Genomic DNA, 26219 nt, shown 5'->3' on the forward strand with positions numbered 1-26219 from the left:
TGCACAGTGTACTTTTGCAGCAGCATATGCTTTCCCGTGACCCCTGAGGCTGTGCTTTGGGCTACGTGTAGTCCTGACCCCGAGCAGTGTTTCCACTAAAGATTTCCGGCCTACACATGTTCCATGGGTTGGTATTTTGTGATTCCTCTCGAGGTCCCTTTGCGATCCCTGGTCCGTTGGCCTGTGGGTCCCTGTGAAGCTAATTCTAACTTTCCGTGTTCTTTCCTGGTTGCTCCAGACATGCCCTGACTCTTTATTGCTTGGAGAGTCCCCAGGACCTTGCTGGTCCTCAGCGTAGCTGATTTCCTCTGACCGTGTGGGTTGCAGTTGCCAAGACTTGTTGGTGTTCCATCCGAACACTGACCCCCCAGCACTCAACATCCTTCGTGGGACAGCTCACCTCTGGACTTTGGGCATCCACGACATCGCTTGGTCCCCGTCACTGCAGAGTCAAGCATTGCGTCAACTCACCTGAAGCACCCGACATCGGTGGGCATTGGTCTACCGAGCCCCTGGTCACACTGAAGTGACCCACACTCTGTCCCCTCTGCTTTCAGGTTCTTCTCACCTCGGATCCAGGCTTGGATCACACCATACACTTTTCACCTTCCCGGCAGTAGCACTTTTCAACATCACACCATTGAAAACGACGAAGATTCCCGACATCACTTGACACCTATGCACCCGGCTTCCCTGGGTTAGGTAACACGAGTACTCCAGTGCTCACATGGGTGCTGGCTTTAGAACGTTCTATGTTTGAAAGGGTTTGTTCAAAGTCCTCTCCAAAGTGTCCTTAATCCTTCCAACCACAACTTTTCCATAGATTTGTACGGAGCTCCCGTCTGTGTTCTCACACTGCACCCGTCCCCCTTGGGTCCTCTGTGTCACTACTTTGGGTGGTTCCTTCGGGTCCCAGCGATTCTACGTGCTCTTGGCACTGTGTCTAGTCAAGTCGTGGTTGTTATACCACTTTCTTAGTATAAGGTTTGGTCTCCCCTGGAGCCCACTGTGTATTGTGCTATTTACTGTTGTTCTAGTGATTTAATATTGTGTGCTTTGTTCTGTAATCTCATAAAGAGGTTAGTATAGAGTGTTTAGTAATAAATACACATATTTTATATATACCTTGTGCGGTTCTCCTTTCATTTGGTCATTCAGGAGGTTATAGACTGTTGAAACAAGCTGCTTTACATTCCTTCGAGACTTGGCCTGAAGGCTGCTCTCCACAGCTACCACTAGGATAGCTTTCAATAAAGGTTGTCTTTAACCTAACCATCAATAAGGGTTGTTTGGACTGGTGCAAGGTGCCCACTAGAACTAGTGGACAGCATATACCGGGCCAACTTCTCACAGGATATACACACGATGCATCTGAGAGAGTGAGATACCGGGGCCGGCCAGCACAGAGGGATATACACACAATGCAGTGAACGCAAAGAGTCTTGTTGCTATGTTTGTGGAAGGGGATGCAGGGTGTGGGCGGCATATGCATTTTTATGGTCCCTTGTCCTACTTAGCATCATCAAATTTTAATGCAGAACAAGAGAGAAAAAAAGCAGAAAAGAGGGAAGGAGGCACAGAAAGGTAACAAAAAGAAAGCAAGGATCGAAAAGCGCATGTACGAGTGAGATAAGGAGGCAGGAATGGGATGTTGGTGGAGGAAAACAATGAGGTGGAACCAAGAATAGGCAGCCATGGTACTGATCAATTCCAACATTAGACTCAACCATCAGCACGTTCCGAAGAAAGACTTTGGGCTCCTACACTTATATTTTTCTTTTCACAAATTAAGCACTTGAGACATCAATCTGGAAGATGTAGTGGAGAAAGCAACAGCAAGGCCCCTTAGTAGATGGAACTGACACTTGCTCTGGGTGCCAGGGCTCAGCATACAGCAGGCACACAGACTGAAATACCAGGCTCAGCACCACAAGAATTCTTCAATAGAATTTATAGGAGAGAGAACAAATGGCTGTCCAGCAGGGGGCGACAATGCAGCATACAAAGAACCTGCAATGAACAGAACGCTGGGGCTGGTCTAGTGGTAGAGGGGTTGGCTTTAGTGCAGAATTGAAGTCCCAGTTTCACAGTCACATACTGAGACTTTGGACAAGTCACTATTTCTCTGTGTCCAGACTAAGTGCTTAGAAGCAGAATGGTGCATTCATGGGCCCGCCTTGAGAGTTCGCACCTCAGAAAGGTGCAGTGTGTACTGCACAGGGTCCCTTCAGCAGGTTAGTGCAAAATGTCCCCTTGAGGAGGAGCCCCGGGGGGTAGCCGAGTGCTGACGAAGGAAGACATCATTCCTGTACGTCCCAGATCTCGGACAGGAGTGGCGGCAACTTCTTGTCCTGGAGCCGGAGTGCGAAGACCTGCTCAGAGTGGACGTTACTGAGTGTCCGGAGACTGACTAACTTCATGAGCATCCGTGGGAACATCATGGGGTCCTGTGGGGGGAAGAAAAGAAAGGGTTACTCAGGCCAGGTTTGTATTTCAATGGTAAAGATTGACTTTGGTTCACCTCTGGAAGCACGGAGGCTGGACACTTGCCTTTGGCCAGGTGAGTGAGGTGCAGTGGCGGTGGGCGCGATCAGTGTTGGCGGACTCTATACTCAGTGGCTGGAGACTCGCCTTTGGCCAGGTGAGTGATGGACAGTGGCTCTGGAAGAGATCAGTGTTGGCGGACTCTATACTCAGTGGCTGGAGACTTGCCTTTGGCCAGGTGAGTGATGGACAGTGGCTGTGGACGCGATCAGTGTTGGCGGACTCTATACTCAGTGGCTGTAGACTCGCCTTTGGCCAGGTGAGTGAGGTGCAGTGGCTCTGGACGCGATCAGTGTTGGCGGACTCTATACTCAGTGGCTGTAGACTTGCCTTTGGCCAGGTGAGTGAGGTGCAGTGGCTGTGGACGCGATCAGTGTTGGCGGGCTCTGTACTCAGTGGCTGGAGACTCGCCTTTGGTCCGGTGAGTGATGGATAGTGGCTGTGGACACGATCATTGTTGGCGGGCTCTATACTCAGTGGCCGGAGACTCACCTTTGGCCAGGTGAGTGATGGACAGTGGCTGTGGACGCGATCAGTGTTGGTGGGCTCTATACTCAGTGGCTTGAGACTCGCCTTTGGCCAGGTGAGTGAGGTGCAGTGGCCGTGGACGCGATCAGTGTTGGCGGGCTTGTACTCAGTGGCTGTAGACTCGCGTTTGGCCAAGTGAGTGATGGACAGTGGCTGTGGACGAGATCAGTATTGGCGGGCTTTATACTCAGTGGCTGGAGACCCGCCTGTGGCCAGGTGAGGTATGGACAGTGGCTCTGGACGCGATCAGTGTTGGTGGGCTCTATACTCAGTGGCTGGAGACTCGCCTTTGGCCAGGTGAGTGATGGACAGTGGCTGTGGACGCGATCAGTGTTGGCGGGCTCTATACTCAGTGGCTAGAGACTCGCCTTTGGCCAGGTGAGTGATGGACAGTGGCTCTGGACGCGATCAGTGTTGGCGGGCTCTATACTCAGTGGCTGGAGACTCGCCTTTGGCCAGGTGAGTGAGGTGCAGTGGCTGTGGACGCGATCAGTGTTGGCAGACTCTATACTCAGTGGCTGTAGACTCGCCTTTGGCCAGGTGAGTGAGGTGCAGTGGCTCTGGACGCGATCAGTGTTGGCGGGCTCTATACTCAGTGGCTGGAGACTTGCCTTTGGCCAGGTGAGAGAGGTGCAGTGGCTCTGGACGCGATCAGTGTTAGCGGGCTCTATACTCAGTGGCTGGAGACTCGCCTTTGGCCAGGTGAGTGAGGTGCAGTGGCTCTGGACGCGATCAGTGTTGGTGGGCTCTATACTCAGTGGCTGGAGACTCGCCTTTGGCCAGGTGAGTGATGGACAGTGGCTGTGGACGCGATCAGTGTTGGCGGGCTCTATACTCAGTGGCTAGAGACTCGCCTTTGGCCAGGTGAGTGATGGACAGTGGCTGTGGACGCGATCAGTGTTGGCGGGCTCTATACTCAGTGGCTGGAGACTCGCCTTTGGCCAGGTGAGTGAGGTGCAGTGGCTCTGGAAGCGATCAGTGTTGGTGGGCTCTATACTCAGTGGCTGGAGACTTGTCTTTGGCCAGGTGAGTGACGGACAGTGGCTGTGGACGCGACCATTGTTGGCGGGCTCTATACTCAGTGGCTGGAGACTCGCCTTTCGCCAGGTGAGTGATGGACACTGGCTGTGGACGCGACCATTGTTGGCGGGCTCTATACTCAGTGGCTGTTGACTCGCCTTTGGCCAGGTGAGTGATGGACAGTGGCTGTGGACGCGATCAGTGTTGGCGGGCTCTATACTCAGTGGCTGGAGACTTGCCTTTGGCCAGGTGAGTGAGGTGCAGTGGCTGTGGACGCGATCAGTGTTTGCGGGCTCTATACTCAGTGGCTGGAGACTCGCCTTTGGCCAGGTGAGTGAGGTGCAGTGGCTGTGGACGCGATCAGTGTTGGCGGGCTCTATACTCAGTGGCTGGAGACTTGCCTTTGGCCAGGTGAGTGAGGTGCAGTGGCTGTGGACGCGATCAGTGTTTGCGGGCTCTATACTCAGTGGCTGGAGACTCGCCTTTGGCCAGGTGAGTGAGGTGCAGTGGCTGTGGACGCGATCAGTGTTGGCGGACTCTATACTCAGTGGCTGGAGACTTGCCTTTGGCCAGGTGAGTGAGGTGCAGTGGCTGTGGACGCGATCAGTGTTTGCGGGCTCTATACTCAGTGGCTGGAGACTCGCCTTTGGCCAGGTGAGTGAGGTGCAGTGGCTGTGGACGCGATCAGTGTTGGCGGGCTCTATACTCAGTGGCTGGAGGCTCGCCTTTGTATTGTATTGTATTAAGCACTTGTAAAGCGCACTGTTGCCTAAAGGGTATCCTGGCGCTGTCGAACATGTGTTCAAATCAGCTGTGGATGGATAAGCGGCCATGAGACGATTGATCGAGGCAGGCTAATTATGGTAAAGTTCTTTCCCTGGGAAAGTGCCAAGTTTTGACTCTTTTCCTAAACTGCATCAGATCTTCTGACTGTCTGATATTGGTGGGGAGTTTATTCCAAAGCTTTGTTGCCGCAATGCTGAAAGCTCTCTGTTGTAAATGAAGTTAGTAGACAGATGAAAGGCTTAACACTTGTTTATTAAGCACCATAGAGAAAAGCTGGTGTTCCCATCAGAAAGCAGGAGCTAACTGACAAGACAGAACATAGGGGAAAATGACATCAGGGAAAATGGAATGCATGACTTAAAGGGATACAGAGAAACATAAGTGCAGAGAATACAACACTCTCCCACCTGATGTTATCTTTGTGAATTTAGGCACCTTAACCAAATTGGCCAGGTGAGTGAGGTGCAGTGGCTGTGGACGCGATCAGTGTTTGCGGGCTCTATACTCAGTGGCTGGAGACTCGCCTTTGGCCAGGTGAGTGAGGTGCAGTGACTGTGGACGCGATCAGTGTTGGCGGGCTCTATACTCAGTGGCTGGAGACTCGCCTTTGGCCAGGTGAGTGATGGACAGTGGCTCTGGAAGAGATCAGTGTTGGCGGACTCTATACTCAGTGGCTGGAGACTTGCCTTTGGCCAGGTGAGTGATGGACAGTGGCTGTGGACGCGATCAGTGTTGGCGGACTCTATACTCAGTGGCTGTAGACTCGCCTTTGGCCAGGTGAGTGAGGTGCAGTGGCTCTGGACGCGATCAGTGTTGGCGGACTCTATACTCAGTGGCTGTAGACTTGCCTTTGGCCAGGTGAGTGAGGTGCAGTGGCTGTGGACGCGATCAGTGTTGGCGGGCTCTGTACTCAGTGGCTGGAGACTCGCCTTTGGTCCGGTGAGTGATGGATAGTGGCTGTGGACACGATCATTGTTGGCGGGCTCTATACTCAGTGGCCGGAGACTCACCTTTGGCCAGGTGAGTGATGGACAGTGGCTGTGGACGCGATCAGTGTTGGTGGGCTCTATACTCAGTGGCTGGAGACTCGCCTTTGGCCAGGTGAGTGAGGTGCAGTGGCCGTGGACGCGATCAGTGTTGGCGGGCTTGTACTCAGTGGCTGTAGACTCGCGTTTGGCCAAGTGAGTGATGGACAGTGGCTGTGGACGCGATCAGTATTGGCGGGCTTTATACTCAGTGGCTGGAGACCCGCCTGTGGCCAGGTGAGGTATGGACAGTGGCTCTGGACGCGATCAGTGTTGGTGGGCTCTATACTCAGTGGCTGGAGACTCGCCTTTGGCCAGGTGAGTGATGGACAGTGGCTGTGGACGCGATCAGTGTTGGCGGGCTCTATACTCAGTGGCTAGAGACTCGCCTTTGGCCAGGTGAGTGATGGACAGTGGCTCTGGACGCGATCAGTGTTGGCGGGCTCTATACTCAGTGGCTGGAGACTCGCCTTTGGCCAGGTGAGTGAGGTGCAGTGGCTGTGGACGCGATCAGTGTTGGCAGACTCTATACTCAGTGGCTGTAGACTCGCCTTTGGCCAGGTGAGTGAGGTGCAGTGGCTCTGGACGCGATCAGTGTTGGCGGGCTCTATACTCAGTGGCTGGAGACTTGCCTTTGGCCAGGTGAGAGAGGTGCAGTGGCTCTGGACGCGATCAGTGTTAGCGGGCTCTATACTCAGTGGCTGGAGACTCGCCTTTGGCCAGGTGAGTGAGGTGCAGTGGCTCTGGACGCGATCAGTGTTGGTGGGCTCTATACTCAGTGGCTGGAGACTCGCCTTTGGCCAGGTGAGTGATGGACAGTGGCTGTGGACGCGATCAGTGTTGGCGGGCTCTATACTCAGTGGCTAGAGACTCGCCTTTGGCCAGGTGAGTGATGGACAGTGGCTGTGGACGCGATCAGTGTTGGCGGGCTCTATACTCAGTGGCTGGAGACTCGCCTTTGGCCAGGTGAGTGAGGTGCAGTGGCTCTGGAAGCGATCAGTGTTGGTGGGCTCTATACTCAGTGGCTGGAGACTTGTCTTTGGCCAGGTGAGTGACGGACAGTGGCTGTGGACGCGACCATTGTTGGCGGGCTCTATACTCAGTGGCTGGAGACTCGCCTTTCGCCAGGTGAGTGATGGACACTGGCTGTGGACGCGACCATTGTTGGCGGGCTCTATACTCAGTGGCTGTTGACTCGCCTTTGGCCAGGTGAGTGATGGACAGTGGCTGTGGACGCGATCAGTGTTGGCGGGCTCTATACTCAGTGGCTGGAGACTTGCCTTTGGCCAGGTGAGTGAGGTGCAGTGGCTGTGGACGCGATCAGTGTTTGCGGGCTCTATACTCAGTGGCTGGAGACTCGCCTTTGGCCAGGTGAGTGAGGTGCAGTGGCTGTGGACGCGATCAGTGTTGGCGGGCTCTATACTCAGTGGCTGGAGACTTGCCTTTGGCCAGGTGAGTGAGGTGCAGTGGCTGTGGACGCGATCAGTGTTTGCGGGCTCTATACTCAGTGGCTGGAGACTCGCCTTTGGCCAGGTGAGTGAGGTGCAGTGGCTGTGGACGCGATCAGTGTTGGCGGACTCTATACTCAGTGGCTGGAGACTTGCCTTTGGCCAGGTGAGTGAGGTGCAGTGGCTGTGGACGCGATCAGTGTTTGCGGGCTCTATACTCAGTGGCTGGAGACTCGCCTTTGGCCAGGTGAGTGAGGTGCAGTGGCTGTGGACGCGATCAGTGTTGGCGGGCTCTATACTCAGTGGCTGGAGGCTCGCCTTTGTATTGTATTGTATTAAGCACTTGTAAAGCGCACTGTTGCCTAAAGGGTATCCTGGCGCTGTCGAACATGTGTTCAAATCAGCTGTGGATGGATAAGCGGCCATGAGACGATTGATCGAGGCAGGCTAATTATGGTAAAGTTCTTTCCCTGGGAAAGTGCCAAGTTTTGACTCTTTTCCTAAACTGCATCAGATCTTCTGACTGTCTGATATTGGTGGGGAGTTTATTCCAAAGCTTTGTTGCCGCAATGCTGAAAGCTCTCCCACCTGATGTTATCTTTGTGAATTTAGGCACCTTAACCAAATTGGCCAGGTGAGTGAGGTGCAGTGGCTGTGGACGCGATCAGTGTTTGCGGGCTCTATACTCAGTGGCTGGAGACTCGCCTTTGGCCAGGTGAGTGAGGTGCAGTGACTGTGGACGCGATCAGTGTTGGCGGGCTCTATACTCAGTGGCTGGAGACTCGCCTTTGGCCAGGTGAGTGAGGTGCAGTGGCTGTGGACGCGATCAGTGTTGGCGGGCTCTATACTCAGTGGCTGGAGACTCGCCTTTGGCCAGGTGAGTGATGGACAGTGGCTGTGGACGCGATCAGTGTTGGCGGGCTCTATACTCAGTGGCTGGAGACTCGCCTTTGGCCAGGTGAGTGATGGACAGTGGCTGTGGGCGCGATCAGTGTTGGTGGGTTTTATACTCAGTGGCTGGAGACTCGCCTTTGGCCAGGTGAGTGATGGACAGTGGCTCTGGACGCGATCAGTGTTGGTGGACTCTATACTCAGTGGCTGGAGACTCGCCTTTGGCCAGGTGAGTTATGGGCAGTGGCTGTGGATGGGATCAGTGTTGGCGGACTCTATACTCAGTGGCTGGAGACTCGCCTTTGGACAGGTGAGTGATGGACAGTGGCTCTGGACGCGATCAGTGTTGGCGGGCTCTATACTCAGTGGCCGGAGACTTGCCTTTGGCCAGGTGAGTGATGGGCAGTGGCTCTGAACGCAATCAGTGTTTGGCGGGTTTTATACTCAGTGGCTGTAGACCCGCCTTTGGCCAGGTGAGTGATGGACAGTGGCTCTGGACGCGAACAGTGTTGGCGGGCTCTATACTCAGTGGCTGGAGACTCGCCTTTGGCCAGGTGAGTGAGGTGCAATGGTTCTGGACGCGATCAGTGTTGGCAGGCTCTATACTCAGTGGCTGGAGACTAGCCTTTGGCCAGGTGAGTGATGGGCAGTGGCTCTGGACGCGATCAGTGTTGGCGGGCTCTATACTCAGTGGCTGGAGACTCGCCTTTGGCCAGGTGAGTGATGGACAGTGGCTGTGGACGCGATCAGTGTTGGAGGGCTCTATAGTCAGTGGCTGTAGACTCGCCTTTGGTCAGATGAGTGAGGTGCAGTGGCTGTGGACGCGATCAGTGTTTGCGGGCTCTATACTCAGTGGCTGGAGACTCGCCTTTGGCCAGGTGAGTGAGGTGCAGTGGCTGTGGACGCGATCAGTGTTGGCGGGCTCTATACTCAGTGGCTGGAGACTCTCCTTTGGCCAGGTGAGTGAGGTGCAGTGGCTGTGGACGCGATCAGTGTTTGCGGGCTCTATACTCAGTGGCTGGAGACTCGCCTTTGGCCAGGTGAGTGAGGTGCAGTGGCTGTGGACGCGATCAGTGTTGGCGGGCTCTATACTCAGTGGCTGGAGACTCGCCTTTGGCCAGGTGAGTGAGGTGCAGTGGCTGTGGACGCGATCAGTGTTGGCGGGCTCTATACTCAGTGGCTGGAGACTCGCCTTTGGCCAGGTGAGTGATGGACAGTGGCTGTGGACGCGATCAGTGTTGGCGGGCTCTATACTCAGTGGCTGGAGACTCGCCTTTGGCCAGGTGAGTGATGGACAGTGGCTGTGGGCGCGATCAGTGTTGGTGGGTTTTATACTCAGTGGCTGGAGACTCGCCTTTGGCCAGGTGAGTGATGGACAGTGGCTCTGGACGCGATCAGTGTTGGTGGACTCTATACTCAGTGGCTGGAGACTCGCCTTTGGCCAGGTGAGTGATGGGCAGTGGCTGTGGATGGGATCAGTGTTGGCGGACTCTATACTCAGTGGCTGGAGACTCGCCTTTGGACAGGTGAGTGATGGACAGTGGCTCTGGACGCGATCAGTGTTGGCGGGCTCTATACTCAGTGGCCGGAGACTTGCCTTTGGCCAGGTGAGTGATGGGCAGTGGCTCTGAACGCAATCAGTGTTTGGCGGGTTTTATACTCAGTGGCTGTAGACCCGCCTTTGGCCAGGTGAGTGATGGACAGTGGCTCTGGACGCGAACAGTGTTGGCGGGCTCTATACTCAGTGGCTGGAGACTCGCCTTTGGCCAGGTGAGTGAGGTGCAGTGGTTCTGGACGCGATCAGTGTTGGCAGGCTCTATACTCAGTGGCTGGAGACTAGCCTTTGGCCAGGTGAGTGATGGGCAGTGGCTCTGGACGCGATCAGTGTTGGCGGGCTCTATACTCAGTGGCTGGAGACTCGCCTTTGGCCAGGTGAGTGATGGACAGTGGCTGTGGACGCGATCAGTGTTGGAGGGCTCTATAGTCAGTGGCTGTAGACTCGCCTTTGGTCAGATGAGTGAGGTGCAGTGGCTCTGGACGCGATCAGTGTTGGCGGGCTCTATACTCAGTGGCTGTAGACCCGCCTTTGGGCAGGTGAGTGATGGACAGTGGCTGTGGATGGGATCAGTGTTGGCGGGCTCTATACTCAGTTGCTGGAGACTCACCTTTGGCCAGGTGAGTGATGGACAGTGGCTCTGGATGCTATCAGTGTTTGCGGGCTCTATACTCAGTGGCTGGAGACTCGCCTTTGGCCAGGTGAGTGAGGTGCAGTGGCTGTGGACGTGATCAGTGTTGGCGGGCTCTATACTCAGTGGCTGGAGACTCGCCTTTGGCCAGGTGAGTGATGGGCAGTGGCTGTGGATGGGATCAGTGTTGGCGGACTCTATACTCAGTGGCTGGAGACTCGCCTTTGGACAGGTGAGTGATGGACAGTGGCTCTGGACGCGATCAGTGTTGGCGGGCTCTATACTCAGTGGCTGGAGACTTGCCTTTGGCCAGGTGAGTGATGGGCAGTGGCTCTGAACGCAATCAGTGTTTGGCGGGTTTTATACTCAGTGGCTGTAGACCCGCCTGTGGCCAGGTGAGGTATGGACAGTGGCTCTGGACGCGATCAGTGTTGGCGGGCTCTATACTCAGTGGCTGGAGACTCGCCTTTGGCCAGGTGAGTGAGGTGCAGTGGCTGTGGACGCGATCAGTGTTGGCAGACTCTATACTCAGTGGCTGTAGACTCGCCTTTGGCCAGGTGAGTGAGGTGCAGTGGCTCTGGACGCGATCAGTGTTGGCGGGCTCTATACTCAGTGGCTGGAGACTTGCCTTTGGCCAGGTGAGTGAGGTGCAGTGGCTCTGGACGCGATCAGTGTTAGCGGGCTCTATACTCAGTGGCTGGAGACTCGCCTTTGGCCAGGTGAGTGAGGTGCAGTGGCTCTGGACGCGATCAGTGTTGGTGGGCTCTATACTCAGTGGCTGGAGACTCGCCTTTGGCCAGGTGAGTGATGGACAGTGGCTGTGGACGCGATCAGTGTTGGCGGGCTCTATACTCAGTGGCTGGAGACTCGCCTTTGGCCAGGTGAGTGAGGTGCAGTGGCTCTGGAAGCGATCAGTGTTGGTGGGCTCTATACTCAGTGGCTGGAGACTTGTCTTTGGCCAGGTGAGTGACGGACAGTGGCTGTGGACGCGACCATTGTTGGCGGGCTCTACACTCAGTGGCTTGAGACTCGCCTTTCGCCAGGTGAGTGATGGACACTGGCTGTGGACGCGACCATTGTTGGCGGGCTCTATACTCAGTGGCTGTTGACTCGCCTTTGGCCAGGTGAGTGATGGACAGTGGCTGTGGACGCGATCAGTGTTGGCGGGCTCTATACTCAGTGGCTGGAGACTTGCCTTTGGCCAGGTGAGTGACGGACAGTGGCTGTGGACGCGATCAGTGTTGGCGGGCTCTATACTCAGTGGCTGGAGACTTGCCTTTGGCCAGGTGAGTGACGGACAGTGGCTGTGGACGCGATCAGTGTTGGCGGGCTCTATACTCAGTGGCTGTAGACCCGCCTTTGGCCAGGTGAGTGATGGACAGTGGCTGTGGATGGGATTAGTGTTGGCGGGCTCTATACTCAGTGGCCGGAGACTTGCCTTTGGCCAGGTGAGTGAGGTGCAGTGGCTGTGGACGCGATCAGTGTTGGCGGGCTCTATACTCAGTGGCTGGAGACTCGCCTTTGGCCACGTGAGTGATGGACAATGGTTGTGGATGGGATCAGTGTTGGCGGGCTCTATAGTCAGTGGCTGTAGTCTCACCTTTGGCCAGGTGAGTGATGTGCAGTGGCTCTGGACGCGATCAGTGTTGGCGGGCTTTATACTCAGTGGCCGGAGACTTGCCTTTGGCCAGATGAGTGAGGTGCATTGGCTGTGGACGCGATCACTGTTGGCGGCCTCTATACTCTGTGGCTGGAGACTCGCCTTTGGCCAGGTGAGTGATGGACAGTGGCTGTGGATGGGATCAGTGTTGGCGGACTCCATACTCAGTGGCTGGAGACTCGCCTTTGGCCACGTGAGTGATGGACAGTGGCTGTGGATGGGATCAGTGTTGGCGGGCTCTATACTCAGTGGCATGAGACTCGCCTTTGGCCAGGTGAGTGAGGTGCAGTGGCTCTGGACGCGATCAGTGTTGGGGGGCTCTATACTCAGTGGCTGGAGACTCGCCTTTGGCCAGGTGAGTGAGGTGCAGTGGCTCTGGACGCGATCAGTGTTGGCGGGCTCTATACTCAGTGGCTGTAGACTCGCGTTTGGCCAAGTGAGTGATGGACAGTGGCTCTGGACGCGATCAGTGTTGGCAGGCTCTATACTCAGTGGCTGGAGACTCGCCTTTGGCCAGGTGAGTGACGGACAGTGGCTGTGGACGCGATCAGTGTTGGGGGGCTCTATACTCAGTGGCTGGAGACTCACCTTTGGCCAGGTGAGTGAGGTGCAGTGGATCTGGACGCGATCAGTGTTAGGGGCTCTATGCTCTGCGGCTGGAGACTAACACTTGGCCAATGAATTGATGCTTTACACTCAACGATGGGTGATGAAGAGGTGATTTAGACTCATCATTGGGCGGTCCCTTAGTGGCCTCATTAAGATCTTGGTGGGAGGGTTACTCCGTCACAACGATGACTGATATCAACGGATATCCCGTCTGCCGAAATATCAATTCCATTCTATCCCATGTGATTTATAATTCAGCGGACGGGATATCTTCACCGTTGGGACGGAATACCCCATCCGCCAAGATCTAAACCGGGCCCTTAGTGCTTTAGACTCTCGTTTGCCCCTAGGCTCAGTGTTTTTGCCTCACCATTGGCTGGTAAGTTAGATCTTAAGGCCCAAAACTGGCCTGTGCCAGAGTCTCCATGTCGAGCAGCGGGCGTGTACTTCACTAGTATGCTGGCACCAACACCGTGGCTCGTGGGTGATGTGACCGGCTCCACGTCATGGAACTAGAGAATCGATGTTGATTTGTAGGTTTACGGTAGTGGTTCAGCATTGGTCAGAGGTGCTGGAAGCTCTCTGGTGCCGGTAATCTGGCCTGGAAACACTGGTGGCTATTGGACTGGTGTTGGATACAAATGGTCGACTTAAGTCTTGACTAGAGTCCACTTTAACCAGTGCTTAATTTGAGCTGGAGGTTTCTGGTGCTTGCCACAGGCATTTAATTGTCAATACCGGCGCGTGTGACAGTCTGCCACAAGGTGGCACTGTCTGGCTAATTTAGAAATTACCACAACAACAGTTAATTATTAATTCAATATACATTCAAAATAGTCCGAATTGTCACACTTGTAGGAGTGTGATAGTTAGTAGTTGTGTTTTACTATGAGTGGCAACATGGCAGGGGCAATGTGTGGTAGAGGTGCAGTGGCATCCTGACGAAAGCCAGAGCTCTTATTTTTTATTTTTTTTACAAATTAAGCGCTGGCTTTAACCAATAGTTTTGTGCTGGTGATGCATGTTTTACCAGTTGGTTGGTGCTGGGTTCTGACTGTGAAGCGTGTTGGCAATAAAGTCCTACACTTAGCTATTGGACTGGTATCAAGACACACCTTCATTCAGAGAGGTTGTTAGAGACAGACATTGGCTTTGTGCACTGGAGCCCGAGACTCTCCTTTGTTTATTATCGGGCACAGCGGGTTCAACATTTCTCTAGTTAGTTTGCTTGTGAACTGGGGTGAAACAGACATTGTTGGGTTTTATTTTATTTTATTTTATTTTTTACACTTATATGGCGCACAGCTACCCAAAAAGGGTTTCCCGGCGCCTTTGGCATGTAAATGAACAAAGGTATATGAAGAGCATGGTTTTAGCACAGTTGTTTCTAGAAGAGCCAAGTTTTTACATTCTTTCGGAAACTGGCGTAGTTGTCTTCTTTTCGGATGTGTAGGGGAAGTGTGTTCCACAGGATGGGCCCCTTGACCGAGAAAGATCTTCCGCCAATTCGTTGCAGTCTATACCTGGGAACAGCAAAGTTTGCTGCAGTTTGAGAGCGCAGGTTTCTTGCTGGTAGGTAGGGAGTGGCTAATGCTTGCAGATACGTTGGTGCCGTTTTAGATTTGATCCTAAACATATGGCGCAGGGTTTTGAAACTTATACGGTTTTCGACCCTGAGCCAATGCAGATCATTCAGATGTTTTGACACCCTTGCAGTTTTTGGTATTTTACACAAGAGTCTTGCGGCTGAATTCTGGATCAGCTGAAGTCGTTTGATGACTGCTTGGCTTGAACCCAGGTAGAGGATGTTGCCGTAGTCAAGACGGGATGTAATTAGTGCGTTGACTACGGTCTTTTGTGTGGCGGGTGGTAACATCCATATAATTTTTTTCACCACTTTATTATGGTGAAGCAGAGGCCTACGACTTTATTTGCCTGCTGTTTCATTGACAGGGCATCATCAATGATAACTCCTAAGTTTCTTACATTGGGTTTCTGGAGTGGGAAAAATTCCCAACTCGGTGGGCCAGTGAGAGGAGTTCCAGAGTTCTTTATTTTTACCTAACAGAAGGATCTCGGTTTTATCACCGTTTAGTTTCAACTGGTTGGTGGTCATCCAGTTGAAGATTTTCTGGAGCCCATGTTTAAGGACAGAGGGAGCTGAGGGATTTGAGTTTGACAATGAAAAAATAATTTGTGAGTCATCTGCGTAGGTCATGAGGGTTAGTCCTACACAGTCCGCTAGGTCGGCCAAGGGTCTAAGGTACAGATTGAAAAACAGCGGGCTCAGGATGGAGCCCTGTGGTACTCCATGAGGGGAGTGGAACGAGTCTGAGCAGGCAGTATTAGATTTGATCTGGAAGGTCCTATCAGTCAAGAAGGACCTAATCCATTTCAGGGCATCTCTGCAGATACCATTACTCTCGAGTGTAGCCAAGAGTTTACTATGGGAGATGGTATCAAACGCCGCACTCAAGTCTAATAAAATGAGTGCGACCGTTTGTCCCTCATCCAGAAGTCTCTTAATGTTTTCTGTAACGCCCAGCAGAGCAGTCTCCGTAGAGTATCCGGCTCTGAAGCCTGACTGTGTGGAGTGGAGGAGGGCATTTTCTTCTGCAAAAACGGTGAGAGCAGAATGTATATGCCTTTCCAAGAGTTTAGAAAAAGCAGGGAGCAAAGATATTGGCCGGTAGTTTGACAGGATAGTGGGGTCAGCTGAGGGTTTTTTCAGGAGTGGGTTTATCATAGCATGTTTCCAACATGAAGGAACTGTGGAGAGTTGGAGAGATGAGTTTAACGTGTTTGCTATGATAGTCAGGGAGGTGGAGTCCAACTGTTTTAGGATTCTAACGGGTAGTGGGTCGCGAGGGGATCCTGAAGATATAGTTTTTAATGAAGCTTTTAGGGTGTCCACTGTTATGGGAGGCCATTGCTCTAGGGTGTTCTGTTTGACCGGCATTGTGGGGACATCGTAATGTGGGCCATATCCATTTGAGGTGGAATTGATGTTGAGTATGATGTTTTCTATTTTTTCATTAAAAAAGGAGGCAAGGTCCTGACATTGTTTTTTATTTAAGGGACGAGTCGTGGCGATAGTTTGAGCACCTGCAAGGTCCTTCACTATGTGGAATAAAGTTTTGGATTTATTTGCAGCATTGTTTATGGTATTGGCCACATATAGTGCACGGGCCTTAATGCAAGAAGAGTGATACGCATTTCTGGCCTTGTTATATAATAACTTTTTTTCTTTATTGTATTCTTGTTGTTCTGTTCTGGGTTGTTGCTGGGTCCTGGCCTCTCACTGTTCACTTGCAGATCGGTTCTTGAAACTCACACCCACCTTGTGAATTTGGGATGAAGATTATTATTCGCCTGTGAGCTGGGTCTGCTGAACCACTGTTGGCTTCTGTGTTGGAGCGGAGAAGTTCCTGGTACCTTGTTTGCTTGTTCTGGATGTGGCTTTTTATCAGTTTATTTGGTAGAACTAGGGAGTACTAGTTAGGTTGCTGGTTGATCCTACAGGCTCTGTGCTAATTGATGGGCTGGCGCTGTTAACCTGGTGCTGGAGACTCACTAGAGATGAGCTGATCCGAGTTGGACTGCTCACAGCTCTTCTGTGATCAGTACTTGTCAATGGAAGATACTTGCATTGGTAGTACTCACCTTTGGGCGATGGATACAGATATAGCAGCGCAAAGCCTCCACATAGGTTTGTTGAAGCCGTTCCACCATCGCCTGGTCCTGAACATTTGGCCGATCTGTGAAGAAGACAATCAGAAATCATCCACAATCACCATCACCCACTACAATCCTCACGACCGTCCCAGACCACCAGTGCATCAGTGCACCATATCCACAATTACTGTCTGAATCACCATCACCAGCTCCAACCCTGAGGGAAGCTGTCCATCCCCCGCATCCATCATCAATGAACATCAACCCATCACTCAGGGGAGCGTCCATCCTCCCTGCACTCACCATCAATGAACATCAACCCATCACTCAGGGAAGTGTCCATCCCCCGCATCCATCATCAATGAACATTGATCCATCACTCAGGGAAGCGTCCATCCTCCCTGCACTCATCAATGAACATTAATCCATCACTCAGGGAAGCGTCCATCCTCCCTGCACTCACCATCAATGAACATCAATCCATCACTCAGGGAAGCCGTCAATCCTCCCTGAACTCATCAATGAACATCAATCCATCACTCAGGGAAGCCGTCAATCCTCCCTGCACTCATCAATGAACATCAATCCATCACTCAGGGGAGCCGTACATCCTCCCTGCACTCATCATTGAACATCAATCCATCACTCAGGGGAGCCGTACATCCTCCCTGCACTCATCAATGAACATCAATACATCACTCAGGGAAGCGTCCATCGTCCCTGCACTCATCAATGAACATCAATCCATCACTCAGGGAAGCGTCCACCCTCCCTGCACTCATCATCAATGAACATCAATCCATCACTCAGGGAAGCGTCCATTCTCCCTGCACTCATCAATGAACATCAATCCATCACTCAGGGAAGCGTCCATTCTCCCTGCACTCATCAATGAACATCAATCCATCACTCAGGGAAGCGTCCATCCTCCCTGAACTCATCAATGAACATCAATCCATCACTCAGGGAAGCGTCCATTCTCCCTGCACTCATCAATGAACATCAATCCATCACTCAGGGGAGCGTCCATCCTCCCTTCACTCATCATCAATGAACATCAATCCATCACTCAGGGAAGCGTCCATCCTCCCTGCACTCATCATCAATGAACATCAATCCATCACTCAGGGAAGCCGTCAATCCTCCCTGAACTCATCAATGAACATCAATTTATCACTCAGGGGAGCGTCCATCCGCCCTGCACTCATCATCAATGAACATCAATCCATCACTCAGGGAAGCCGTCCATCCTCCCTGCACTCATCAATGAACATCAATTTATCACTCAGGGAAGCGTCCATCCTCCCTGCACTCATCATCAATGAACATCAATCCATCACTCAGGGAAGCGTCCATCCTCCCTGCACTCATCAATGAACATCAATTTATCACTCAGGGAAGCGTCCATCCTCCCTGCACTCATCAATGAACATCAATCCATCACTCAGGGAAGCGTCCATCCTCCCTGCACTCATCAATGAACATCAATCCATCACTCAGGGAAGCGTCCATTCTCCCTGCACTCATCATCAATGAACATCAATCCATCACTCAGGGGAGCGTCCATCCGCCCTGCACTCATCATCAATGAACATCAATCCATCACTCAGGGAAGCCGTCAATCCTCCCTGAACTCATCAATGAACATCAATTTATCACTCAGGGGAGCCGTCCATCCTCCCTGCACTCATCAATGAACATCAATTTATCACTCAGGGGAGCCGTCCATCCTCCCTGCACTCATCAATGAACATCAATTTATCACTCAGGGGAGCCGTCCATCCTCCCTGCACTCATCAATGAACATCAATCCATCACTGAAGGAAGCGTCCATCCTCCCTGCACTCACCATCAATGAACATCAATCCATCACTCAGGGAAGCGTCCATCCTCCCTGCACTCATCATCATTGAACATCAATCCATCACTCAGGGAAGCGTCCATCGTCCCTGCACTCATCAATGAACATCAATCCATCACTCAGGGAAGCGTCCATCGTCCCTGCACTCATCAATGAACATCAATCCATCACTCAGGGAAGCGTCCATCGTCCCTGCACTCATCAATGAACATCAATCCATCACTCAGGGAAGCGTCCATCCTCTCTGCACTCATCAATGAACATCAATCCATCACTCAGGGAAGCGTCCATCCTCCCTGCACTCATCAATGAACATCAATACATCACTCAGGGAAGCGTCCATCCTCCCTGAACTCATCAATGAACATCAATTTATCACTCAGGGGAGCCGTCCATCCTCCCTACACTCATCAATGAACATCAATCCATCACTCAGGGAAGCGTCCATCCTCCCTGCACTCATCAATGAACATCAATACATCACTCAGGGAAGCGTCCATCCTCCCTGAACTCATCAATGAACATCAATTTATCACTCAGGGGAGCGTCCATCCTCCCTACACTCATCAATGAACATCAATCCATCACTCAGGGAAGCGTCCATCCTCCCTGCACTCACCATTAATGAACATCAATCCATCACTCAGGAAAGCGTCCATCCTCCCTGCACTCATCAATGAACATCAATCCATCACTCAGGGAAGCGTCCATCCTCCCTGCACTCATCAATGAACATCAATCCATCACTCAGGGGAGCGTCCATCCTCCCTGCACTCACCATCAATGAACATCAATCCATCACTCAGGGAAGCGTCCATCCTCCCTGCACTCATCATCATTGAACATCAATCCATCACTCAGGGAAGCGTCCATCGTCCCTGCACTCATCAATGAACATCAATCCATCACTCAGGGAAGCGTCCATCCTCCCTGCACTCACCATCAATGAACATCAATCCATCACTCAGGGAAGCGTCCATCGTCCCTGCACTCATCAATGAACATCAATTTATCACTCAGGGGAGCGTCCATCCTCCCTACACTCATCAATGAACATCAATCCATCACTCAGGGAAGCGTCCATCCTCCCTGCACTCACCATCAATGAACATCAATACATCACTCAGGGAAGCGTCCATCCTCCCTGCACTCACCATCAATGAACATCAATCCATCACTCAGGGGAGCGTCCATCCTCCCTGAACTCATCAATGAACATCAATTTATCACTCAGGGGAGCCGTCCATCCTCCCTGCACTCATCAATGAACATCAATTTATCACTCAGGGGAGCCGTCCATCCTCCCTGCACTCATCAATGAACATCAATCCATCACTGAAGGAAGCGTCCATCCTCCCTGCACTCACCATCAATGAACATCAATACATCACTCAGGGAAGCGTCCATCCTCCCTGCACTCATCAATGAACATCAATTTATCACTCAGGGGAGCGTCCATCCTCCCTGCACTCATCAATGAACATCAATCTATCACTCAGGGGAGCCGTCCATCCTCCCTGCACTCATCAATGAACATCAATCCATCACTCAGGGAAGCGTCCATCCTCCCTGCACTCATCAATGAACATCAATCCATCACTCAGGGAAGCGTCCATCCTCCCTGCACTCATCAATGAACATCAATCCATCACTCAGGGAAGCGTCCATCCTCCCTGCACTCACCATCAATGAACATGAATCCATCACTCATGGAAGCGTCCATCCTCCCTGCACTCATCAATGAACATCAATCCATCACTCAGGGAAGCGTCCATCCTCCCTGCACTCATCAACGAACATCAATCCATCACTGAGGGAAGCGTCCATCGTCCCTGCACTCATCAATGAACATCAATTTATCACTCAGGGGAGCGTCCATCCTCCCTGCACTCATCAATGAACATCAATCCATCACTCAGGGAAGCGTCCATCCTCCCTGCACTCATCAATGAACATCAATCCATCACTCAGGGAAGCGTCCATCCTCCCTGCACTCATCAATGAACATCAATCCATCACTCAGGGAAGCGTCCATCCTCCCTGCACTCATCAATGAACATCAATCCATCACTCAGGGAAGCGTCCATCCTCTCTGCACTCATCAATGAACATCAATCCATGACTCAGGGAAGCGTCCATCCTCCCTGCACTCATCAATGAACATCAATCCATCACTCAGGGAAGCGTCCATCCGCCCTGCACTCATCATCAATGAACATCAATCCATCACTCAGGGAAGCGTCCATCCTCCCTGCACTCATCAATGAACATCAATCCATCACTCAGGGAAGCGTCCATCCTCCCTGCACTCATCAATGAACATCAATCCATCACTCAGTGAAGCGTCCATCCTCCCTGCACTCATCATCAATGAACATCGATTCATCACTCAGGGAAGCGTCCATCCTCCCTGCACTCATCATCAACTAACTTCAGTTCCACACAGTCCCAGCTGCCTCCAGTCTTTGCACGCTCCTCTTCCACACAGTCCTCGCTGCATCCAATCGTTGCACGCTCCTCTTCCACACAGCCCCAGCTGCCTCCTATCGTTGCACGCTCCTCTTCCACACAGTCCTCGCTGCATCCAATCGTTGCACGCTCCTCTTCCACACAGTCCCAGCTGCCTCCTATCGTTGCACGCTCCTCTTCCACACAGTCCTCGCTGCATCCAATCGTTGCACGCTCCTCTTCCACACAGTCCCAGCTGCATCCAATCGTTGCACGCTCCTCTTCCACACAGTCCTCGCTGCATCCAATCGTTGCACGCTCCTCTTCCACACAGCCCCAGCTGCCTCCTATCGTTGCACGCTCCTCTTCCACACACTCCCAGCTGCCTCCAGTCATTACACGCTCCTCTTCCACACAGTCCCAGCTGCATCCAATCGTTGCACGCTCCTCTTCCACACAGTCCTCGCTGCATCCAATCGTTGCACGCTCCTCTTCCACACAGCCCCAGCTGCCTCCTATCGTTGCACGCTCCTCTTCCACACACTCCCAGCTGCCTCCAGTCATTACACGCTCCTCTTCCACACAGTCCCAGCTGCATCCAATCGTTGCACGCTCCTCTTCCACACAGTCCTCGCTGCATCCAATCGTTGCACGCTCCTCTTCCACACAGTCCCAGCTGCCTCCAGTCATTGCACGCTCCTGTTCCACACAGTCCCAGCTGCCTCCAATGGTTGCACGCTCCTCTTCCACACAGTCCCAGCAGCCTCCAATCTTTGCACGCTCCTCATCCACACAGTTCTAGCTGCATCCAATCATTGCACGCTCCTCTTCCACACAGTCCTAGCTGCCTCCAATCGTTTCACGCACCTCTTCCATACAGTCCCAGCTGCCTCCAATAGTTTCACGCTCCTCTTCCATTCAGTCCCAGCTGCCTCCAGTCTTTGCACGCTCCTGTTCCACACTGTCCCAGCTGCCTCCAATCGTTGCACGCTTTTCTTCCACACAGTCCCAGCTGCCTCCAGTCTTTGCACGCTCCTGTTCCATACAGTCCCAGCTGCCTCCAGTCCTTGCACGCTCCTCTTCCACAGTCCTAGCTGCCTCCAATCGTTGCACGCTCCTCTTCCACACAGTCCCAGCTGCCTCCAATCACTTCATGCTCCTCTTCCACACAGTCCTAGCTGCCTCCAATGGTTGCACGCTCCTCTTCCACGCAGTCCCAGCTGCATCCAATCGTTGCACGCTCCTCTTCCACACAGTCCCAGCTGCATCCAATCATTGCACGCTTTTCTTCCACACAGTCCCAGCTGCCTCCAGTCTTTGCACGCTCCTCTTCCACACAGTCCCAGCTGCTTCCAATCGTTGCACGCTCCTCTTCCACACAGTCCCAGCTGCCTTCAATTGTTGCACGCTCCTCTTCCACAAAGTCCAAGCTGCCTCCAGTCTTTGCACGCTCCTCTTCCACAAAGTCCCAGCTACCTCAAGTCTTTGCACGCTCCTGTTCCACACAGTCCCAGCTGCCTCCAATGGTTGCACGCTCCTCTTCCACACAGTCCCAGCTGCCTCCTGTCTTTGCACGCTCCTGTTCCACACTGTCCCAGCTGCCTCCAATCGTTGCACGCACCTCTTCCATACAGTCCCAGCTGCCTCCAATAGTTTCACGCTCCTCTTCCATTCAGTCCCAGCTGCCTCCAGTCTTTGCACGCACGTCTTCCATACAGTCCCAGCTGCCTTCAATCGTCTCACACTTTTCTACCACACAGTCCCAGCTGACTCCAGTCTTTGCACGCTCCTGTTACACACAGTCCCAGCTGCCTTCAATCGTTGCACGCTTTTCTTCCACACTGTCCCAGCTGCCTCCAATCGTTGCACGCTCTTCTTCCACACTGTCCCAGCTGCCTCCAATCGTTGCACGCTCTTCTTCCACACTGTCCCAGCTGCCTCCAATCACTTCATGCTCCTCTTCCACACAGTCCTAGCTGCCTCCAATGGTTGCACGCTCCTCTTCCACGCAGTCCCAGATGCATCCAATCGTTGCACGCTCCTCTTCCACACACTCCCAGCTGCCTCCAGTCAATGCACGCTCCTCTTCCACACAGTCCCAGCTGCCTCCAATCGTTGCACGCTCCTCTTCCACACAGTCCCAGCTGCATCCAATCATTGCACGCTTTTCTTCCACACAGTCCCAGCTGCCTCCAGTCTTTGCACGCTCCTGGTCCACACAGTCCCAGCTGCCTCCAGTCTTTGCACGCTCCTCTTCCACAGTCCTTGCTGCCTCCAATCATTGCACGCTCCTCATCCACACTGTCCCAGCTTCCTCCAATCGTTGCACGCTCTTCTTCCACACAGTCCTAGCTGCATCCAATCGTTGCACGCTTTTCTTCCACACAGTCCCAGCTGCCTCCAGTCTTTGCACGCACCTGTTCCACACAGTCCCAGCTGCCTCCAGTCTTTGCACGCTCATCTTCCACACAGTCCCAGCTGCCTCCAATCGTTGCACGCTCCTGTTCCACACAGTCCCTGCTGCCTCCAATCGTTGCACGCTCCTCTTCCACACAGTCCAAGCTGCATCCAATCGTTGCACGCTCCTGGTAAACACAGTCCCAGCTGCCTCCAATCGTTGCACGCTCATCTTCCACACAGTCCCAGCTGCCTCCAATCGTTACACGCTCCTGTTCCACACAGTCCCTGCTGCCTCCAATCGTTGCACGCTCCTCTTCCACACAGTCCCAGCTGCATCCAATCGTTGCACGCTCCTGGTAAACACAGTCCCAGCTGCCTCCAATCGTTACACGCTCCTCTTCCACACAGTCCCAGCTGCCTCCAGTCATTGCACGCTCCTGTTCCACACTGTCCCAGCTGCCTCCAATAGTTGCACGCTCCTCTTCCATACAGTCCCAGCTACCTCCAGTCTTTGCACGCTCCTCTTCCACAAAGTCCCAGCTGCCGCCAGTCTTTGCACGCTCCTGTTCCACACAGTCCCAGCTGCCTCCAGTCTTTGCACGCTCCTGTTCCACACAGTCCCAGCTGCCTCCAATGGTTGCACGCTCCTCTTCCACACAGTCCCAGCTGCCTCCAGTCATTGCACGCTCCTGTTCCACACTGTCCCAGCAGCCTCCAATGTTTGCACGCTCCTCATCCACACAGTTCTAGCTGCATCCAATCATTGCACGCTCCTCTTCCACACAGTCCTAGCTGCCTCCAATCGTTTCACGCACCTCTTCCATACAGTCCCAGCTGCCTCCAATAGTTTCACGCTCCTCTTCCATTCAGTCCCAGCTGCCTCCAGTCTTTGCACGCTCCTGTTCCACACTGTCCCAGCTGCCTCCAATCGTTGCACGCTTTTCTTCCATACAGTCCCAGCTGCGTCCAGTCTTTGCACGCTCCTGTTCCATACAGTCCCAGCTGCCTCCAGTCCTTGCACGCTCCTCTTCCACAGTCCTAGCTGCCTCCAATCGTTGCACGCTCCTCTTCCACACAGTCCCAGCTGCCTCCAATCACTTCATGCTCCTCATCCACACCGTCCTAGCTGCCTCCAATGGTTGCACGCTCCTCTTCCACGCAGTCCCAGCTGCATCCAATCGTTGCACGCTCCTCTTCCACACAGTCCCAGCTGCATCCAATGATTGCACGCTTTTCTTCCACACAGTCCCAGCTGCCTCCAGTCTTTGCACGCTCCTCTTCCACACAGTCCCAGCTACCTCAAGTCTTTGCACGCTCCTGTTCCACACAGTCCCAGCTGCCTCCAATGGTTGCACGCTCCTCTTCCACACAGTCCCAGCTGCCTCCAGTTATTGCACGCTCCTGTTCCACACTGTCCCAGCAGCCTCCAATCGTTGCACGCTCCTCTTCCACACAGTCCAAGCTGCATCCAATCGTTGCACGCTCCTGGTAAACACAGTCCCAGCTGCCTCCAATCGTTGCACGCTCATCTTCCACACAGTCCCAGCTGCCTCCAATCGTTGCACGCTCCTGTTCCACACAGTCCCTGCTGCCTCCAATCGTTGCACGCTCCTCTTCCACACAGTCCCAGCTGCATCCAATCGTTGCACGCTCCTGGTAAACACAGTCCTAGCTGCCTCCAATCGTTACACGCTCCTCTTCCACACAGTCCCAGCTGCCTCCAGTCAATGCACGCTCCTGTTCCACACTGTCCCAGCTGCCTCCAATCATTGCACGCTCCTGTTCCACACAGTCCCAGCTGCCTCCAATCGTTGCACGCTCCTGTTCCACACAGTCCCTGCTGCCTCCAATCATTACACGCTCCTCTTCCACACAGTCCCAGCTGCCTCCAGTCAATGCACGCTCCTCTTCCACACAGTCCCAGCTGCCTCAAATCACTTCCTACTCCTCTTCCACACAGTCCCAGCTGCCTCCAATAGTTGCACGCTCCTCTTCCATACAGTCCCAGCTGCCTCCAATCTTTGCACGCTCCTCTTCCACACAGTCCCAGCTGCCTCCAATCGTTGCACGCTCCTGTTCCACACAGTCCCAGCTGCCTCCAGTCATTGCACGCTCCTGTTCCACACTGTCCCAGCTGCCTCCAATCGTTGCACGCTCCTGTTCCACACAGTGCTAGCTGCATCCAATCATTGCACGCTCCTCTTCCACAGTCCTAGATGCCTCCAATAGGGTCACGCTCCTCTTCCATTCAGTCCCAGCTGCCTCCAATAGGGTCACGCTCCTCTTCCATTCAGTCCCAGCTGTCTCCAATCGTTGCACACTTTTCTTCCATACAGTCCCAGCTGCGTCCAGTCTTTGCACGCTCCTGTTCCACACTGTCCCTGCTGCCTCCAATCGTCTCACACTTTTCTTCCACACAGTCACCGCTGCCTCCAGTCTTTGCACGCTCCTGTTACACACAGTCCCAGCTGCCTCCAATCGTTGCACGCTTTTCTTCCACACAGTCCCAGCTGCCTCCAGTCTTTGCACGCTCCTGTTCCACACAGTCCCAGCTGCCTCCAGTCTTTGCACGCTCCTGTTCCACACAGTTCCAGCTGCCTCCAGTCTTTGCACGCTCCTGTTCCACACTGTCCCAGCTGCCTCCAATCTTTGCACGCTCCTCTTCCACACAGTCCTAGCTTCATCCAATCATTGAACGCTCCTCATCTACACAGTGCTAGCTGCATCCAATCGTTGCACGCTCCTCTTCCACACAGTCCCAGCTGCCTCAAATCGTTGCACGCTACTGTTCCACAAAGTCCCAGCTGCCTCCAGTCTTTGCACGCTCCTCTTCCACACAGTCCCAGCTGCCTCCAATCGTTGCACGCTCCTGTTCCACAAAGTCCCAGCTGCGTCCAGTCTTTGCACGGTCCTCTTCCACACAGTCCCAGCTGCCTCCGGTGTTTGCACGCTCCTCTTCCACACAGTCCCAGCTGCGTCCAGTCTTTGCACGGTCCTCTGCCACACAGTCCCAGCTGCCTCTGGTGTTTGCACGCTCCTCTTCGAGACAGTCCCAGCTGCCTCCAATCCTTGCACGCTCCTGTTCCACACAGTCCCAGCTGCCTCCAATCCTTGCACGCTCCTGTTCCACACAGTCTC

At 53.3% G+C, this 26219-nt stretch overlaps 1 protein-coding gene across 3 annotated transcripts in view; it reads right to left on the reverse strand.

Annotated features, from left to right (window-relative positions):
• Nucleotides 1-1934: 1934 nt before the first annotated feature.
• The window catches only part of NR1H3 (nuclear receptor subfamily 1 group H member 3), a 333706-nt gene continuing 309421 nt past the window's right edge, over nucleotides 1935-26219 (reverse strand). For all 3 annotated transcript variants that reach the window (XM_078684465.1, XM_078684464.1, XM_078684466.1), the window contains 2 exons: nucleotides 16361-16455; nucleotides 1935-2447 (listed from right to left, as the gene is read on the reverse strand). In XM_078684465.1, the coding sequence (XP_078540591.1) occupies nucleotides 2301-2447; nucleotides 16361-16455 (242 nt within the window). In that variant the 3' untranslated portion in view covers nucleotides 1935-2300. The remainder of the gene's footprint in view (nucleotides 2448-16360; nucleotides 16456-26219) is intronic.

This window comes from Lissotriton helveticus, chromosome 3_2 (assembly GCF_964261635.1).
Source record: "Lissotriton helveticus chromosome 3_2, aLisHel1.1, whole genome shotgun sequence".
Taxonomy (NCBI): Eukaryota; Metazoa; Chordata; class Amphibia; order Caudata; family Salamandridae; genus Lissotriton; species Lissotriton helveticus.